The 20847-nt window shown below is 36.1% G+C and overlaps 1 protein-coding gene across 3 annotated transcripts in view; it reads right to left on the minus strand.

Moving 5' to 3' along the window:
• The window catches only part of PAN3 (poly(A) specific ribonuclease subunit PAN3), an 85955-nt gene that overhangs the window by 11961 nt on the left and 53147 nt on the right, over positions 1-20847 (minus strand). For 2 of the 3 annotated variants that reach the window (XM_068930169.1, XM_068930167.1), the window contains 8 exons: positions 17449-17696; positions 16756-16860; positions 16258-16315; positions 14885-15046; positions 14503-14619; positions 14272-14373; positions 6046-6211; positions 5522-5609 (listed from right to left, as the gene is read on the minus strand). In XM_068930169.1, the coding sequence (XP_068786270.1) occupies positions 5522-5609; positions 6046-6211; positions 14272-14373; positions 14503-14619; positions 14885-15046; positions 16258-16315; positions 16756-16860; positions 17449-17696 (1046 nt within the window). The remainder of the gene's footprint in view (positions 1-5521; positions 5610-6045; positions 6212-14271; positions 14374-14502; positions 14620-14884; positions 15047-16257; positions 16316-16755; positions 16861-17448; positions 17697-20847) is intronic. The other variant, XM_068930168.1, reaches the window with a different exon arrangement.

Genomic DNA, 20847 nt, shown 5'->3' on the forward strand with positions numbered 1-20847 from the left:
CAAGAGAGACGATTCAGTTATTCACACTGTTTATCGCACATAACAGTGTGTGATCCCTATAAATTTAATGTTACTTCCATCAGGACTGTGAAATCAGTTCTTGGTATTGACTCCCAAAGGCTATGAATTTAAGTTTTCCAAAAGCCAGATACTGACTTTTCACCTCATAGGTTTTCATCTCAAATGGCCAGGGTGAAAAGATATGAAATAACTGCCTGAAATAACCAGAAAGGAACAGGCCTCTAGGGCTGAAATATGTAGCAGCATCACATTTTGTGCAGAAATCCTTATCATCACTACATATTTTCCCTATAAGTGGAGCTTCTCATGAAAAGATGAATGCTGCATAGACTACTTTGTGACAACAGAACACTATTAAAGCTTTAACAAATTTTAAAGCCCACCTCTGAAAACAGGAGCCTAATTTAGTAGAAGACATTAACATTCATAGGTAAAGCTGCCTGATTCTTTCTACAGAAAGTGTTCTAGCTGCATAAGACTTGGCCAAACCTTAAGTATTTGCAGTTTTCCATGCTGGATGTCTGCTTTAGCAGACTCTTAAGTTCAGTCTGAAAATGCCAATTTAGTATTTTCCTCACTTTTTTTCTTAGAAAATGAGATTTTTTGCAAATGTTAGAAAGAAAAAAAGGGGGGGGGGGGGAGGAAAATGCTACCATTCACCAAGAACGCCTATCAGCTCCATGTTCTGGAGAAAGGATACAACATTTAGCAGAGATAACACTGGTACCAGGAATGCACCTTTTACCATTTCTGTAAGAAAGGCCAAAAAATTTGGCAACACTAACATTAAAAGTTTTGTTTCGAATTTGACAGCTAAAAGCGTAGAAGATTGCACTCATGGTGAATACGTTCCATCCTTCCAGAGCTGTTCCACCCACAGGGGCACCTATGCTTGCTACCTCCTTCAGCCACAGTGGCTCAACAGAGCACTCCCTACAACCACATCTCCCAGATGTTGAGGCACTGAATAAACAAAATGTTTCCAGGTCTCTCAACATCCCTGCTATTTCCATATCAATGGCTGAAGTATGATTAAGCAGCAAAATTCAAACAAGAATAAGCAACATAACGATAGAAGTTAAAAGGCATGGTAGAGGATAGAAAGTAATGAAGACAGAAAACAGAACGCAGAAAATGGGACAGCAGTAAGAAGGATAGAAGGTGGAGGGAAAGGAGACAGAGAGGGACTAGCATTAGCTACACAAGAAATCCCAAGTATGAGAGTTTCTTTGGAGTCCAGCGAAGAGAAATGAAACAGGTCAACAAACCCCACTTAGGTAGAAACCTCTGCTTCTGCTACCAAGTGCAGTCAGCGCAAGCAGTAAAGGACACTGCTGTAGAACTAAATAGAGGAATCTTGCTGATGAGACATCTGTAAGGAGACATCTGCAACATGGGATGCAATGGCTTTTTTGTTAATCTGTAAGTTTTTTTTTGTTTTCCCTGCCCAAAGATTTAGAAGACATTATTTATGTTAACCATAAGATGATCTTTGTTTCCACAGTCCCCTGCTTCACATTGAACACCTTCCAACATTCAATAATTGATACAGAGGTATCCCACATACTTCTTCTACCATCACCCAACCCTGATTTATACACCCAAAACGTACAGCTTGAGGCAGTATCCTATGGAAAAGTAGTCCTTCTTTAAAGAAGTGCTTTCATAATATAGATTGCCTTAGATTTTAAAAATGTTAACGAGAAAGATCTGCATTAACATCAGCAAGGCAATTCTAATTCAGGCTTCTGTCAGTTTTTAAGCACTTGACTTGCAACCTTTTTTTTTTTTTTTTGGCAAAGTATATTCAATAGAAAAACTAGTAGAGATGACACAACACATCAGTGCAGCCTCAAACACACGTAATTCAAGTTACAGTCACTGCCTGACTTAACAATTTAATTATAATAATGGCTTAGATTCATCCCACCTAATTTTAGGAACTTAGTTGAAGCGATTCCTTAAGGAATCTAATCAATTTAAGATTTCTGTACTTTCTAGAAGGCAATTTAGATTTTAAGCAAGCCGAATTGCTCTCTGGAGGTGCCTCACTCTTCACTGACAGCAAAAACCAAGAAATGAAGTGTTATTATAGTAATTGTCTTTGTCCAATGTTTAAAGTGTTACAAGTGCACAAAGACATGCAGACGTTCTTTTTGTGTCCAGTAAGATAGAGGAATGGATATTAGAATTTATGGGAGTCAAATTCCACCGTCCAACTCTATCCACGTAGACAGGGTACAGAACTTCCTAGGAGGTGAAGTAGACTGTCTTTTTGTAAGGAAGAAATCCACATATCACTATTAAGCCTCAGCCTCCCCTTTGATAACCTGAATAGGTTCAGCTGTTCCTGCTTCTAGACAAGGAAGCATGTAAGAACTACTATTCCTTCTTCAAGTGGGGACACAAGCAGCAGACACAGTATTCTTGCAGTAGCCTTGCTAATACAAGGTATAGATCAACATCAGGTACAAACAATTCCCTGCGTATACCTTATATTGTGCTTTTCACATATTTATGGATCATATTAATTCCTTTTGCCGCAGACTTGCCAGAAGACTTTTGCTATGGTAACCATTGACAGCGATCACTAAGTCATAATAAGCTAATTCACAATTTCAAAGAAAAACTTTCCATCTTTTAAGTAAAGACTGCTTTTTTGTTCAAAAGATCTACCTTGAATTCAACTAATCACCATTTAATCAGCAATTCAATTCACAGTTAACTGTAGCCTGTTACAATTTCTATCTTTATCTCCTGAAAGTTTTGCTAGTTAAGATTATCATCATCATCCAAGCTGCTGATAGAAATATTGAATGGCATGAGACTAAAAACCAGTCTCTTGGAGGCACCTTCAGAAACTCTCTTCATTAATGTCTCCCTGTAACCAAATGAATTTTAAATGTCAGTGAGCAATTTCAAAATTAACTGAAGAAACCCTCTTCTCCTTTCTGTGTATGTACATGTATATACATACACATACACACACATCTTAATATTAAAAAAAGGCCTGTGGCACAAAGTCAGAAGCCCTGGAGATATCTGAGTATTTCATATAGCTGGATTTATCAGCCAGACATAAGCTAGTCAAACAAATCTTATTTTTGACAAAATCCAACTTCCTTAAAACCTTTCAAACTACATTATTTTTGTTTAGCCTGTCTTGTTAGAGCTCAGAACGAACTGTTTCACTGCTTTGCTTAGCTCGATATCAACTCATCCAGTCTACAGTTCCATGGATTCACTTATCCTTTTTAAGAACTGCAATTGCAGTTTGGAGTCCCTCCAAGTTCCTAGATTTTTTGTTCTATATTTTTTTTAAATCAGCACTGACCCATCTTCAGCTAGTTTCTTTGAATTTAGGGGCTGTGTATGTGAAAGTCATTTTGGCTCACTGAATTAAAAATACTTACTTTGAGTAAGTATTACCTTGCATCCCTCAAATCCATAAAACTTCTATTCTCTCTTCACTTCATATGGATAGCACTCATCCTCATTTCATTCAAAATACAGAAATATTTATTAAACCTTTCTGCTTTTTCTGCGTCGTCATTTACAGTTTTACCATGTGTATCTAGTAACTGACTGATATGACTTAAGGATTTTGGAGGTTTTTGTTTACAGCTTTAGCCATCTTGTTTTTAAATGCAAGTGGCCATTCATATTTCACTGACGACTTTTTTTAAAGCTTCCCTTATTGTTCCCTTTATTTAACTCTTACATGATCATACAAATTAATGTGTTTAACACAGTTTCTGAAAAACAGACTGTAAAGAACAATTGCATTCCTTCTGCATTGCCCCTTCTTAATCTCTGTTCTGGCCAAACTCTTTCCTATCTATATTAACAATGGGAAATAGCCAGAAAGTGACAAATGCTAACAAAAATACCTTCGTCCATTGAGGACAGCAACAAGGAAATGCATATTAGCTGGGCAGTAAACCAAGAGATAACCTACATTTTCAACAGTCACAGGAGTCCCAGAGGAATTCAGGAACTAGGTCATGGATCGAGAGGAAAAAGGACAAGCAGCAGCTGTTATTTTGTAATTTTATCTGGCTAGGGTAAACAGAGAGGGAGTATAATAAATGCCTCCTGAATTTCAAGGAATGAACATAGTCCAGAATCTCTGAAGGAATAAAATGGACTGTGAAATCCTAGCCCTTCCAAAGAAGGTGTCAAAAAGAGGTAATATGATGTTTTTAAGTCCCACTTGTATTTTCTACACTTTCTACATCTTTTCTGGTTATACTTCTTTTCTGGTTCAGCAGTGACACTTAAACAATTCTGATACCAACAAAGTATAAAGCATGCAAACAAAACCCCTACACAAACCAAAACCAGGCAACCAACTCTTAGTAACACCAGGTGCTGGGCTGTTAGGGTGTTAAACGCTTTTGACAGGCGGACCAAAAAAAATCTCATTAAATTTTTAGGAACAGAATCTCTCACTTGCATCCATTCCTATGGTCTCCTAGCTGTTTTCCACTAATTCTTTACCAAAAAGCCCTATGCACTGGTATCTAGCTGGGGTAGGGGGGAATATCCTTTGATGTACTCAAAGTATGCTGAAAATTGCTTACTGTATCATTCAAAAAAAGTTGTTGTGTTCTGGTATGAGGTCTTGAATAAGCTAGTTTCTGTCTGGACAAAGTTCAAACACTTCATTTATTACTGGAGGACTCTGAATGAGCAGTTTTCTCAGGGAATAAGCTCAATTAATGAAAATAAATTAAACCCAATTCCCTACTGTGATGTTTCACTCCCATTTCTGATAGGGTATATGACGACTGCTGAAGCAGCATGCTTCACCCCGCGGGGAAGTTAGGGAAAGAGGCACTCCTTTACACAGTGATACTCCAGATGACTAAGGAATAGTTTTTGTTAACGTAAAAGGGATTCTTCTTAATTTAGAAGTTATGTAGAGTCCACCATTCAGGGATCACCAAGGGAGCAGGGAAAAACTAGAAAACCAAGATTTAAAATATCTGTTATTCCTCTGTGAATAGGCATTTATTGCTCACTTATTTACATTAAAATAACATCAAAGAAGGCACAGTGAAAACTGCTACTGAATCATTGTTTTTGATTGATCTCAAATTCTATCCGTTGCAGATGTGAACCCAATTTTGTGGTACTGTCATGTACCTATCAAGTCTGATATTTCTAACACTAAATAAATCTAAGCCGTTTTTTTCCCTTCCTTTAGGGAGGGATTCCAACCACTTCTCATTCAAGTTTAATTCCTACTAATATAATCTGTTCTGTGAGTTTGCTGAAATTTCAGAAGCAGGAGATAGCAAAATGAGCTTTCACATTTATAAATAAATTAAAACAATGCATGGAGGAACAAAAACCAAACCACGATAGAAAAATATAGTTATTTACAAATATACTAGAATACAGTTTAATTAACATATTTGACTTTCAAAAAGAATCGCATTGGTTTTCAGTACTCCCCACCCTAAGTTATCAATCTAACAATGGTCTGTTGTCTTACCTGAAACTGAGCCATTAATGCCAGCGGATTATTTTGACTGTTGTCAAATGTTAAAACATCAAAGATTCCAACACAGTTAACTCGTAACCTTTACGAACAAGAAGGAAAAATGAAGAAATTTAATTAAATTTTGTTGGTTACTCAATTCTTTCTCTAATATTTCCAATATCAAATGTTTTGTTACTACAAAAAAGTCATTTTAGTACTTAAACTATTGCGAAGCAGAACATATTAATTTTACAAAGTGATATAATGCGACAGAAAGCCCTCAGTTTAGAAGTAAATCAACAAAACTTCTAAATTGGTAGTAATGGACCTGAAAAGCGCTTTGAAGATAAACACGTTTCAGAAGGACATATGTGTTAACAGAACTCAAAAAAAAATTTTTTTTAACGTTTTAGCATGCCAGTTACATTCAAAGAACTTTCTAGTTAAACTTTGTTGTTTTCCTAACAAAGGTGCATGGACAACAGATCCTGAACACAGATCACAGTGGAAGGACCTAGAAATAATGCTTTTGTTACCTTGTTTTGCCAGTTACTAGAATCTTTGTTGGATCCATAACTCGGCAGGCCAGTCCTGCTGTGTGAATGGTCCGTAACGCAGAGCTGAGCTGCACAATATATGCCCATATCAGAGACTCTGGAAGCAATCCAGCATGCTGCCGTGGCAGAGGTCCATCGTGCTGACCTAGAAGCAAAATGTTATATGCGTTAACTAAACGCTACGATGTAAAATTAAAGTTAGTACATTTTGAACTATACATTTCACTGACATGCTCATTTCATTCAGTCCTAAATTAATGGTCATTGAAAGATAGATACTTCTTATGCTTTCATGGGTGTTTTTGGAAAGACAATAGTAAATTTTAAAATGCTAACAATTCTTTAGGCATTTTATTTTTCACCCTCACATTCAGAAAGCCTATACTGGTTTTTAAATTTAGGTTGAATATTCATTACAAAAAGGGCACAGGTTAAAAACTAGAGAAAGCGAGTGGTGGTGCACCAAAACATGCAGACGCTCCAGAAGCAAAAATGCAAGTATTGTAAAACTATGAGCAGATATCAATAATCACAACGTATCTGCAACAGATCCTGTTTTGCCTCCTTTTGCTAGGAAGGCATACAAATTAAACATTCTGTATCCTCTGATGAAGAACAAAAAGTAACAAGTTAATTTTACACTGCATGGGAAATCAAAATGGAAGACTTTGTGGCTAAATATCATCGAAGAGAATGTCAGGTATGTTCTGTTGCGATCCAGCTCATTAACAAATCATCACCATATGACCCATGTTTAATGGGCTATGTGAAAGTAGTGCATCAAACCACTTCCAACTGGAATTACGGTCCTCTTTTGAAAAAGTAAAACTAATTCTTTCTAAAGTAACACCCATATTCCACACTGCAAACCATTCCCAAGTAACACTAAGTCAGAGATGAGAAGAGTAAGGCGTAGATAACACAAACATTTTAGTAAGACGTGGCACAAAGCTGAAGAAGAGAAGAGAGTACACCCAGAAGGTACTCTATTTCTCAGTTTTAAAACTAATATTAGACATTTCATAAGGTAGATTTGGTACTGATGTTACTAATTTGGGGATCAGTAATATCTTCTCTATTCATTGCAACCATGCAAGCATCTGGTTCAGTTGTGAACTGACTGCGTTCTTCTCCAAATGTTTGTTTCTTGTCCCTCCCCCACCCCTCACCCTGCAAGACTACTTTAATATTTCTGTACACTTGCTCAAAATTAAATTTTATATATAGGTTTGTGTGTGCAAATTAAAAACTAAAACACACTACTGAAGCAACTTTGGTTAGAAATGTTACTGATTGGGGATGATGAGCTGGGAATGTTCTCAGTTTTCTTTCATTTTTAAAAAAAAAAAGACTTTAGTTCATTTTGCTGGTTTAAGATCCTTCGGTTTAGAGTCTAAAGGTCAAGACGCTGCCTCCTTTAAATAGCAATAAGTCTGCCATGTCTACTGAAGGCTGAAGATAATGAGATATTCTTTGGTTTCTTCTGGCCTCTTGATGAATCATTATGCAAATCCTTTCCCACAATCAGCATACCAATAATCTCACTTAGCAATTTTTTTTCCTTCGTGATTCTCCCTTCTCTAGCATGACAAAAATTATGATGATATAAAATGACTGAGGAGACATAGGCTCCTTTGTTAATGAAAGCTCCTTCTCAAGCTATTATTTGCTTTAGAATACACATTATATTTGGTAAATAGCAGTCTGTCTGATATGTTTAACAAGAACACATACAGATACTATAAGATAAGAGTTATATTTATTCAAACTAAATTTGTCTAGAACAGAAATGTTGTTATAACATCCAACAGTGAGGGGAAAAAAGCTGAAACTTAGGGGTTATTTTTCTATATGCAATTTAACAAGAACAGCACTTGCCCTTTCATTTCCAGATAAAAGCAAAGAACAGTCATCACATGCTGAAAAGCTGAGACACACCACAAAATTCAGTACAGCTCCTCCCCCTCAATCAGAAAATCTCAACCAAGTAGCAACATGATTTTACTACTGGAAAAACTTGCTTGAGGCTACCACTGCATCTAGGCTGCTGCTTTCAGGCTGGCCAGCTGCACTCCTCCTTCCCTCCTACACACTGAAGGCATCATCTAAAACACTGGAAGAATCTGTTTTGCAATGCCTCCATACATATCTATCTGTCTAAAACAAGTAAGATTGAAATACATCCCGTGAAGGGCTGCCAGGCCCACCATGGATAGGAAGAACCTCATTGTACAGTGATCAAAGGGACGCTCAAGGTGAGCTTTGCAATCTGGCTCCTTGCACTTGAGCAGGGAGCACCCAAGGAGATTCAACCCAGACACTCACCGTTCAGGTGAAATAGGTGAAAACTTTTGAAATGGTGCTGAACAAAGTGAAAACCTTCACAACATAAGAAAAGGCTGCAAAAGTGATCAGAATTTCTTTACTCCAAGAAGTGCTATTTTAAAGGTATAGTATTTCATTTATAAAAGGCTTCCTACCATAGGCTGACTCCACATACAAAATTTTGGGTTATCCTGTATTGCACCTGTACTGCAGAGCAGACTCATCTCTCACTACTTGCATCTCTCTGAGATGCAGCACATCATTACTAATGATGGAGAAGATTAAAAGTGTTTTCAGAATGGCAGTTCTTACACAGGCAATCCATTATTTGCCTTGCCAAATTAAAATAAGCTCATTGTCATCATACTCCGAAGTTTTCTGCTATGATGTTCTCAGCTGAGCAACATGCGTCCAGCTCCCCCCACCTTTAAAAAAAAAACAAAACAAAACCTAAAACAAACAAAAAACACTTCAGATGAAGTTCATATCCTCAATGCAAGCAAAGGCTGGGTACAGTCCAGGAATGGGAAAGAGCAGCTGTGACCACTGGCAGCAGGACCTGCTGTAAGTGCTCAGTGAGGAACATTATCTTGGAAACATGGTAACAGACAGTCAATTCTCATTACAGATTTCTGAAAAAAACAACAAAAAAAAGGAAGCTAAATGAAAGATTTAGCTGATCACTTAATTGAACCCATCAGGCCTGTAAATCTTTTTACACTCAAAACCATAACTTTGTTTAGTGCTCAGCAACAGTACTGAAAGAAAGATAACTGCAGTAGCCTTCCTTCCTCCACTCTTCTCTAGGGAAACCCAGGCTTCATTCGGTTTTACTCTTCTCAGCCTTCAACACACAAGAAGGTTTCTGTACTACTAATGCAGCTCCACTTTTCACAAAAAAAATTCAAAGATATTGAAAAACTTGGAATTTAGCTAGAAAAAGTTGTAGCTTTTGGCAAAGGTATTTTAGGATAACTGTTAGTTACATGTTTTTCTCAAAATGAGCAAAATAGTGTTTATGCTAAAGCATTACACTTCTGGAATTTCAGAATTAGCAACATGCTCTCAATAAGAAATAAATATATTTTACTGTACTTGTTTTCATAATGTTCGTAAATACAGAGGAACAACATTGCATTGACTTTCAATGTTCATATATTCTTTTTCTTCCCCCAGGACAGTTTAAAAACACAACTTAATTTTGAAATGGAGAGTTATTTTCTGAAAAAATATTCAGCAACGGGGAATGAAAAAACTGCAAAATCAGCAGTAAAGTCCACTTTTGTGCAATAAACAAAACCGCTCATCAGTTCAAAAGAAAACACGGTCCAGGAAACTTGCCCATCTTCGTTATAAAGTATTATTTACTATAAAGCAGAATCTGTGATGCTGAAAACTACTGTTAAGAGCATATACACTTAGGTTTAATTACTCAAAACATTTTTAATAAACAGAACAAAAGACAAAGACATGCTTATCTCTTCCAACCAAGAAGGACAAAGGAAAAAACCTTGCTGCAGCAGTGGATAGCTATTAACAACTTACCAGGATTTTCTAGCTGACACTGTTTTAAAATATGTACAATTAGAATGGTGTTTACTATTTAATGTAATTAGTTATTGGACTGATTTGAATGCTATTTGCTAAGGAATAGTTTCCAGTCCTTTGAGGATAACTTGATAAGTTAAAGAGAACTGCATTTCTGCAGAGAGATAAATGAGCTAACATGGGCTATAACAATCCGAAATTCAGAAAAGGTGCAAGAAGCTAACAAAAGCTCCACAGCAATAGATTTAATGCTACATTTAGACTCCTTGATATAAATAAAAGTGTATTGACAAATGAGGAATGAGAATCAAAGAAACAGGAATTATTGAAATAAATGTATTCTGAGTAATAATTAACTGAAAAAACCACACACCTTTTTTTAAAGCTTGTGAACATTCAGTGAAATATGACAAAACATCAGATTATCACACTGTACTGCTTGAAGATGATATTTCTTTTGCATAAAGAACAACATAAGGAATAAAGTCTATAGAATTAGGAAGTAGCAAGGGCATTAGTTTACACGTGTTCAGTATAAAAATCAACACAAGCTGCTTTTTTTTTTTCCACCAACCCCCTCCAATGAAATTCTGCAACAGGGTCTGTAAATAACATGGCAAAAAGAAAAAACCCGAGACTGATCACATTGACACCAGAAAGTGACATGCAAGACAGCTACGTAAACCACAGTCCTCCTCTTTTAACTGTCAAAGTCTAGTGTTACCAACTGGAGGGTTCAACATAAATAAGGTTGCATACCTGAAATCAAATTCTCTGAGTTCACTGATCAGGTTCACAGTGTTGTGCCTCCTAAAACCTTTAAAAGCAATTGCACTAATCTGGGCCTCATGCTGCAGAGTACCCAACTTCCATCCATTCCCCTGCTTCTCTTGGGAGTCTCCTCTAGGCAGGCAGACGGCCAAGAAACTCTGTGAGGGGATGGAGAAAGGATCCGTGAAGGCAGGCAATTCCGAGAAATCAAGTTATAGGTATGCAATCTTATTTTCCTCTTTTAAATTGCTCCTTCTACTGAGGCCCAGACTAGGAAGCAGCAGTTAACAAAAAAAGGAAGGCCAGAGTAACGATTTGCAGAAAGATTTGGCAAAACTGGTGAATTTCAGGTGGCTGTTTTCTAACTTACCTAATACAAAGGCTGAAAGAGAAGGCTATGAGAAGTGCCACAGGCAGGAGAGAGTTATCTTCGTAAATATCATTTTCAGTTCTGCCGCAATACTTCATTTAATTAAATAATACTTTGTTTTGGCTGAAGAAAAATATATGTCCTATTTTCAGTTTCAAAGACTATCCCTAGCTACAGAAAGAGAGTCTTATTAGGTCAAATAAAAGGTCGAGATAGTCCACCAGCCTGTGTCAATAGCATTATGCACAAAAATCAGAACAGTAGCCTGCAATAAATACCTAAGAGCATAAGCACATAACAAATAGAATTTTCTTCCAGCCGCCAGGATGTGCCGCTCAGAGTTCCTAAGCTAGATGGTGTCTTTGCAATTACCAGCCCTCAAAGTATTTCTCTTCTATGATTGTGTCCACTTTCCCCTTGAACTCAAGTAAACCTTAAGAATCTCTAACAACTTGTGACAAAGTTTCATGGTCTAATTATCTTTTCACTAGTTTTGAACCTGCCACCTGACAGCAAACCATTCTTGCTTATTCATCTTGTCTTTATCCCTGCTGATTTTGCCGATACCTATCATCACCACCTATCACCTAGTCATTTTTTACTCTGCCATATACCCTCCATCATCTTTAAGAGAATGAGAAATCTTATTCCACTTTGCTGTTCTTCATACAGAAGCTGTTCCATGTCTTTGATCATCCCTGTCACCTCTTGTGAACTTCTCTGCTGTTTTTCTGTACCCTTTGAGATTGCGAAGGGCGACCAGAACTGCTGATGGTATCCAGGATTGTGGTGCATCACGGATTCACGTTTGCTCCATTTTATTGCTTACTCTTTTGTTAATAATACCTAAAAATCAATTTCCTATTTACTGCTGTTCAGCAACAAGTCAATAGTTTCCTTGATCTCCTTAACTATAGCCAGAGATCTGTTATTCAATGGTAACAGTCAGGTCAGAGGACACCATTTTACACTTAGTTAGGATTATGTTTTCCTTCAATTACATTGCTTTACATTTACTACACTGAATTTCACCTGCTATTTTATTGTCAAAAGACCCAGTCTTGTAAGATCGTTCTGCATTCCATCACAACTGGCCTTTCTTTTTAACCTATCCAAATAACTCGGTATTATCAGCAAACTTTGACAGACCATTATTTGTCTTCCATGCAGATAAGTGAATGGGTTAAGAAGTACAACTCCCAGCACACATCCCTGGGGTACTCCATCACTGACCTCCCCTCACTGTGATAATCAACTCTTTATTCTTACCCACCATTTCTTATCTTCTAACCAGTCATTAACCTAACTGGGAGCTTTCTCTTTTATCCCACAGCTGCTTGGTTTCTTTTAGAGTCTTTGATGATGGACTTTGTCGAAAATCCAAGACTGCATCTACTGAATCTTCCTTCAAAAAACTTCAATAGATTAATAGGCATTATTTCTCTTTATAGAAGCCAAACTTTATTCTTGTCCAGTATGGCCAATGAATATGTGTCACCAAGGATTTTATTGCAGCTTCTATTAATTTGTCTAGAACAGACACTAATCTTCTGTATACAATACTCTAGAGACATATAATAAAATATAATAAGGACCGATTTACGTGGAAATTGAAAACCACAGGTGGGAGACACTCAGAAGTAGAGTCCTACAAATAACAGTGATTAACCTAGTGGCAGGAGTTTTTAGTTTATCCTACCAAATAAGTTTCATGTCAAATTCACTGAATTTGTCATTATATTCTTTGACTTGCCATGAGATATCACAAATCAAGGGTTTCCTCTGTCCAGCACATCATCTTCAAAAACAATGGAGGAACTCAAGTTCCAACCTTATTTATACTGGTCAGCTCAGTGCAAAACCAGTGAAGACTATTCAGTATACAAGGAACCTGCAAGCCTTTGAATGTATTCACATACTAACTATCCATTATGCTCTGATCTACCAGAGAGCTAAAAAGTTTTCAAAGTCAACATTAAAAATGAATTAAATTCACAACTAAAGGCATTAGAAAGAAGAAATCTTAGCTTCTGAATCTCTTTACACACTGGTAACCTAAAGGCATTTAGGCAACACCTATGCTAATAAAATAAATAACGTCAGCTCATAGGCTTCATCAGCATCCCCTGTTTATCTCTACGACTGGATCTAACTTCAGATTGGTCCTGCACTGAGCAGGAGTTCAGGACAGGTGACCTCCAAAACGTACTGTCCTACCAAAATGATTCTGATTCCTTTCAGCTATTAGCGTACTACTTAGTGTTGCATTGGCCTGTGCTAATAGTTTTGGCCTATTGTCTTTCAGACAACACCTGAGCATGGTTTGTGGGACTGCATAGATCAAGAACTGGTCCTGACAAGCTATGACTGATAACATATTGTTACGGAGGGGAAGAGAGTTTAGCTGTATGGATACGAGCTCTGCTGGGCTACTTGCATGCATAGCCACAGAACATGCTGTGACTGATTTTATTTATGAATGCAGATGTAGCCCTAGTGATTACTTGGAAATCAGAACATGAGTCTGGAAAAGAAATTATAGTGTGAAGTTTATGTCTAGAATATATGTAACAGATTTTTTTAAATATACTTCTTAGCTTCTTTAACTGGTACTTAACTTTCTTAAAACATTATATAAAACACTGTCTAATTAGTCCTCATAACACTTTAAGAGCAAGAAAAAAAAATTTTATAAGCGGACAACACCTAAATAACAGGCATCATAGTGAGAATGCATATGTCACTTGTGATTTTGGAAGCATCTCCAATAAGTGTCAGGTGTCACTCTGTGACAAACCTGCAATTATGACCCCAAAGATTTCAACTCCCACTCCTATGCTCAAACTCAAAGATTACCTTGCCAACAATGAATTGCAATTATTTTACAAACAAACTTTAATTTTGCAAATTAGTCATAAGGCAAATGTGAAAAATAACCTGTTCATCATTATTTAGACTTTTATCTTAACTGTTAGCTTTGGTTAACCTTTTTGCTTATTTCAAAAAAATTACATCCAGAAATTTTACAAATAGGAAATGCAGAAAAAGTTCTCCAATACCAGTCAACTTATGATATGACAGAACTGATTAGATAAAAAATTTATGAACAACGATTTCTGATCAGCTGTGTATATACTGTCTAAGTATTGGAAATAGCTTACAGAAGTGAAAAGACAATGTATTTTCCTTACCCCATTTTCGTTTTGTGAAATAGGCATCAGCACCAGGGTCATTGAAGTGTCTGCTCATCATAGTCTCTCCTCCAGCATGAAAATCATATGCAAACACAAGAGCTTAGAAATAGAAACATTAGTGACAATTACTAATTCAAACATATTTAGAGAAAAAGTGTCTCAAAACATCAGCTGGAATACCCCCCTCACCCTCTCCCCACAAAAATAGAAAAAAAAACCCACACTTACAATGTTCTCCAAATGCTTTAGTGGTAAATACTTCACGCAAGGTTACTATATTTGAGTGCTGAATTTTTTTCCACATGTCAACCAATACCATGCACTTTGTGTTAACAAGACGAAAACCTGACAAAACAGAATCTGCAGTTTAAGATGCAAGCTGGGGAGGGAGGGATTTTTTATTTTAGTATTTCTTCTGAAACCACGGAAAAGCCAGTATTTAAATAAGAGTAGCGTGTTAATTTAGGAACCTCTTGCTCTCTTAGCCCTTAGAAAATAAGTTTATCAAAGCTATTTCCAAGATTTACACATAGAACGTTAAAATATAAATCTAAGCTTAAACAGAAGTTGCGCTTCCATTAAAAAAAAAAGACAATTCAATTTTTCTCACCATGTATCCTCCGAAGGCAATATGGCAGGTCATCTTTACTATTTACAGCTTTATAGCATGATGTCATGTATCCAAAGTTGCTTGTTTTCTGTATTCGATTGGGCGGTGGCAGTGGTTCTAAAGGAAAGAGACTGTGGTAGCTGTCCACTTCCGTAGGAACTGCTAAATCAGTTTATATACAGAAATGTATTAGATGTTAATTAACTTTGAGAAAATTATTGTGGCAGCAGAGATTAAATCTAAGGCATTAATATGTCAACTCTTTGCACCGTCTTTTAGATGGATGGAAAGTTAAAATTCAGTATTTTTGCTTTAATATCAACATATAGGTTTCACAAACAGATTCTACATAGATAAAATAATTGTCTTCAGAAGAAGAGCTATACCCCTCCCAAAAAGCAACAAAACAACTAAAATAGGGGTAGAACTGTCTCCTAATCTCATTTGCCTTAAAAATTTACTCTTGCTGAATGACATTTCTTTGGGTTTTCTTCCCGCACAGATTCACAAATAAGCATCAGTTTCTATAGAGGTTTCCAGAACATATTTAAGAACCCTGTTTTCATCCCAGAAAGAACAAATATGAAGAGTACTGGTGTGCACCTTCACTGTGTTTAAAGCACAGAGAGAAATGGGGGGGGGGGGGGGGGGAGGAGAGAGACAGAGTGTGAGAGAAGAGCTTAAAGATTTACAAACTGGATTAAAAGATTACCCCTACAAGAGATGCACTTGTACGTCATCTAAATTAGTAAACTCAACCACATTTTAGACTGTATCATTACCATATTAAAACACAGTTGAAGCTTAAGGACACTGCATTCAAAACAAGCAATCTGCTTAAAGATGATCACAGTCAACTGTCAATTCTCCAAAAACCTAATCACAAGGAATTGTATATTTCTCTTGCCACATAAGAGCTAGTGCAATGCCTTCTCTGATATCATAATCAACCGATTCACTTAAAATAACCTAGTTAGCTAAGTTTATATGTAGCACTGGAAAATAAATGCACTCATTAAAGGGTCATCTAATATGTGCAAAATAATACAATATTTGTTTTCACAAGGCTTTATTCCCTTAATTCCCCTTTTCAACAATTAAGCATTCTGGATCGTTAAAAAGTTTCATAATAAATAAAAAATACATAAGAAAAGTTAATAGAGGTAAGAAATAAATTTCATATTTATGAAATGCTTCAAAATCTAACATATTAAAAACACTGTATCAGGTTATCCTTAGTCCAGGCTGATGATTAAGACCTCATGAAAAATTAAAAACAGATTTTTTTTTTCTGCAAGATGCTGTTATTATTGGGTATTTTTCTGCAACTGTGCATAAGATCACAACTTAGTTTATAGGAAACTCTTACTTACCGGGAATATCAGCTTGATCAATCTGGGCCATAGTTATTAAGTGCCTGTTGATCAGTTCCTGAAGAATAAATCATGTCAAGTGTTGAACGTCATAGTTCAGTTATCATCTTCGATAAGCTAACAGTACACTGTATTTGAAAGACTGACTACTTGTACCAGAACAGCTAGTTGATGCAAGTGTTGGGGGAGGAGGGGGTGCAAGAGGGCTTGAAAAAATTAACATAAGTTAACTCAAATGCACTAAGGAACTACATACATCAAGAGTATTTACTTGAATAGGAAACTAAGGCATGCAGTTTAGACTGTAGTCACATATGCTGTAACCTGCCCCCACCTTCTGTCTGCCACAGGATTAAATTTTTAGATTTTTAAAATTCTCCATAGAGAAAACTGACTGCACAGATCTCGTGTGTTCATTTCTCTTTTAGAAAGCCACTACTGGTGATTTTCTGTTTTTCTAAGATATGCGCTTTCCCTTTAAATTCTCTATAATCTTACCTGTCTGAGCTCATCTGCCATGAAGAAGGAAGGTGCATTTGCTTTAGGCTGCATGTAAGCAACATGAGGTGCAGCTGGATGGTAAATGTGGTAATTTGGGAATACCTGAGAACAAAGCATTTTTAGAAGCAGTTTAAAACCCTTGAGGATTGGATCTATTATCCTTCCAGTTTGAACTACTGAACTATGAAGTCTTCAGGCACAGCACAGGTTACAAATATACTGCCAGATGCATTACAACTTCCTTATGAGATATTCACTACTAACGATTTCAAGAGTGCATATGTGTCTGTGTGCATTTGTGTATTTTAACATTTTTGTAACTGTCTTTTCCCTTCTCTGCTGTAAAGTCAAGATTTAACATATCAAAAATGAAAACAACCTGAAATAATATTTGATGTTTTCTCTCTGAATATATACCCAGAGAGAGATACATAAAATGCTTTCTTTCTACTACTGTGTGAAAAACAAAACTCTTCACAGGATGTAAAGAAAGAACATACAAAATATACTCAGGTTTTCTCTAGTCTTTACAATTCAGTGATCTTAAAGGATGATTACAACATAAAATGCCAAATATTCATATAAAATAAAGGTTTCCAAGAGTATTCTCAAGCATCTTTTTTTTTGTATAGTATTAACTAAATCATCATTTCAAAACTTTAAATACTTTTGCATCAAAAACAAACATACCATTCCTGTGAGAGGTGCTGGAGTTGTATCGGTGTAGAAGTATGTTGTTCCACCCACTGTTTCCTTCTGGATCACCTGGCCAGAAGATGGAGGCTGAGAGACGGCATTAGCAACAGAAGCAGAGGCACTAGTAGGCACCATATAGTTTGCTGGGTTAGGAGTATGACTTCTTCTTCGAGGAGCAGGAGATGTATGAGGAGTTATTTTGGGGGAATGAAGAGGAGAAGATCCTGCTGACAGTGACATTCCTTAGAGAAACACAAGAAGGTATTCTTGATCAAACCTCTGTCGTCAAATAAAACTAATCCGCAGCTTGAAAGAACAGCCTTCACTACACTCCGTTCAGAACTAAGTAACATTCTGCGCAAGCGAGAGGCTTAACAATTGCTACTTCTTTATAAACAGTTAAGGGGCGGTAGTCAGTAAAGTAATTAAGTAGTAAGTTAAACTAGTAAGAGCAAGACTCGAACAGACACATTTTCCCAAAGTCTGTTTTCCCAAAGTTCAGAGGGGAAGGGGGGCTTGGGAACGTATGACCTACAAAGGTGGAAGAACTGGAATGAAATATGCAGCAGCAGTTGAAGTGGGCAGACAAACTAAGTTAATGCTGTCTAGAAAGAGTTTATTAAACTGCACAAAGGTAAAATATTAATGACTACATGATTAGTGAATGTTACAGAATTACAGAACAGTTACATGAACAGTTACCTCCAGAGGAGTGAAGTTTGCCAAGCTGTAACTCAATCTATTAGGCATGTTTCACCTTTTACTATAACATAAACGCTAGTTATGAATGCATGTTGTTAACGAGTTAGATTGCCAGTGATTACAGCCCACAAATAAGCAATATGTCAAATGCTATTTTAATAATTTTAAGGGAGAAATTATCTGCTTTCTTACAGTGATCAACAAAAGTCATCCTTCAAAAAAAAATAGATTTGTTATATAACGATAGGCAACTGTTCAGAATATGAAATCCGTTAGGCATTTGTGCTGAGATTTTCAAATTTACCTGAAATGATTTGATTGATTGGTGTTTACTAAGTGCAACAGAAGACAGGCAACTAACTGAAACCTGAGAAGCTTAGCTGCTACACAGAGTGCAGCAGGAAAGACAAGGGCAACCCGCACTGCGTACAAGCTTTCTAGTCATCAAATAATAGTTTAGTTATTTCATTCAAGAAGTAGGGTAGGCACATATGTCTATTTATAAACATTTAAGGGTCAGTCTAGGAATAAGCCTTCCACATTGTTACAGAAAAGCTACTCTTCAGAAAGCTCCTAGAATTACTTGCAGCAGATACCAACTGGTTAGGCGGTCAGAGCAATACAAAGGACAGCATCTTTGAAATTTGCAGTTACTCGCTTCAGATTGGGATGTTTTAGCACTCAGACATATATTAGTTGGACCAAATTCCTTCTTTAAAAGGAGGCAAGATACATAACTTTTATATTTAATGCTGTTTGGACAGTTGAGAACTCTTCTCTAATTAAACATTCAGTTATTCTTATCCAGATATCTGCCTAAATTACTTATATTTATTAGCTCTGCTTTGTCTTTACAGATTGATATACAAAGGGATAATACATACGCATCATCAATAAGGTATGAAAGTCTATTCACACTCACATTTCTCCTCTACAATAGTCGCACATCACCTATGCTTACTTTTTTCTTTAAAAACAAACCACAGAAGCAAATAATTCTTATTATTAATAGTTTAGTAAATAAGCAAAACCAAAAATAAATGAAACATAACAACAGATAGAAATCAAGCTTTTGTTACTTTTTGACAGCACTAAGTTCTCATTTCCAGAGGTTAATGTTTCATCCTATTTACTTTGGAACAATAACATTTTTTTTTTTTTTACCAGATTTTAAGTGGAGAAAAATTATTCTGAAGCTACATTATTCTAATGACATTAATAGAATATTTGTAATCTTAGTTTGGTTCCAGTAATTTACTTTTTTGGGCATTTCAAAAAGCATACATAATAACTTATGAGAAGTGAGTAGTTTCCACAAAACAAATACTATTTTTCATGTAAAATATAAGGTAATCTTTTGCCTTTCTCTTTAGTGGAGCTTCTTCAGTTATTCTTTTTATAAAAAAGAAAATGTACACATATGTGGGCTAAAAACTTTTCTTTGTATTTTCTTTATATTAACGTATACACACATATATAAGCAATACCGCAGAATAACTGCCTGCTAATTAGTGCATTATATAACCTACTTATCAAAACGTGAATTATATAATAAGCATCTCTGAAAGACTATTTAAAAAATTTAAAAGTTTTTCTGAATGGAAAAAAGATGTCTCCTAAAAATCTGTTTAAAAAAAAAAAAAAAAAACAACTGTAGGATCATAAAGTGTTACACAACAACTGCTGTGATATCACATTTATACTACAAAAGAAAGGAAAAAGTTGCCATTCAGGTAAAAGTTACCTTGAGTGAGTGAGCAGTGTTTAAATATTTCAAAATGTATAGTACAGATGGTTACAATTTTAGAAAGGGTTTCAGTAACTAAAATTTGAAGGAAGGCTAATTAAAATGGTCACAAAACTGAAGTAGTTCTCTTACAATTTGTGCCTACATATTTATGTCTACGATATTCAAGTGAGTCTCTTAATCTAGGGAAAGTTTTTGACATGCTTATTTTATTCTATTCCACTGAAACTCACTATTAACTAGCATGCTTTACAAGCATGTAATCTATAGCTAGGAAGTTTGTGCTTCAAGAAACTTGTCTCAACAAAACATTCAGCTGTACAGACCAGGAAAAAAAAAAGCCTGCTGCCATCCTATAAACTAATGAATAAAATAACAGAAGTCTGCTTTACTTTAAAATAAAAACTGTAAAGAGAACAAAGTTACAGTATACTGTACGACTTGCATTTAAACCAAAACCAGCAACTCACAACCTTGCTAAAATTATTTAAAATTTCATCTGAAAGTTTCTCAGGGAAAAAAAATAATCTGTTATTAGCAACTTTTATAGGTACAATTTCAAGCAATTTCCACTGCAAGACACTGGTTTTAATTTATTCCTGTCAAAGGACGGGGGGAGAAGAGAAGATAGTTGTACATACAAACCCTTAATGTCTTTTTGATTAGTAAAGAAAGAGAGAAAGGAAAGGAAGATAATCACAGAGTTGTGCGAATCACTTCAAATGCCACTCCAGCCTCAGTTAAGTTTGAGTTTGGAAGGACCTTGATGAAGATCATCTGGTGGACAGAATAGACAGGCTTCTCATTTGCCAAGACACATAAGCAGAACATATGAAAGAAGTTTGACTAGAGTTTATTTTTACACTACTAGAACATCATCCTACGGACTGCAAGAAACTCGCTGCTAGCGCTCCGGTGAACTCCAATAGGTTGAGGCAGCAAAT

This window comes from Struthio camelus, chromosome 1, assembly GCF_040807025.1.
Source record: "Struthio camelus isolate bStrCam1 chromosome 1, bStrCam1.hap1, whole genome shotgun sequence".
Taxonomy (NCBI): Eukaryota; Metazoa; Chordata; class Aves; order Struthioniformes; family Struthionidae; genus Struthio; species Struthio camelus.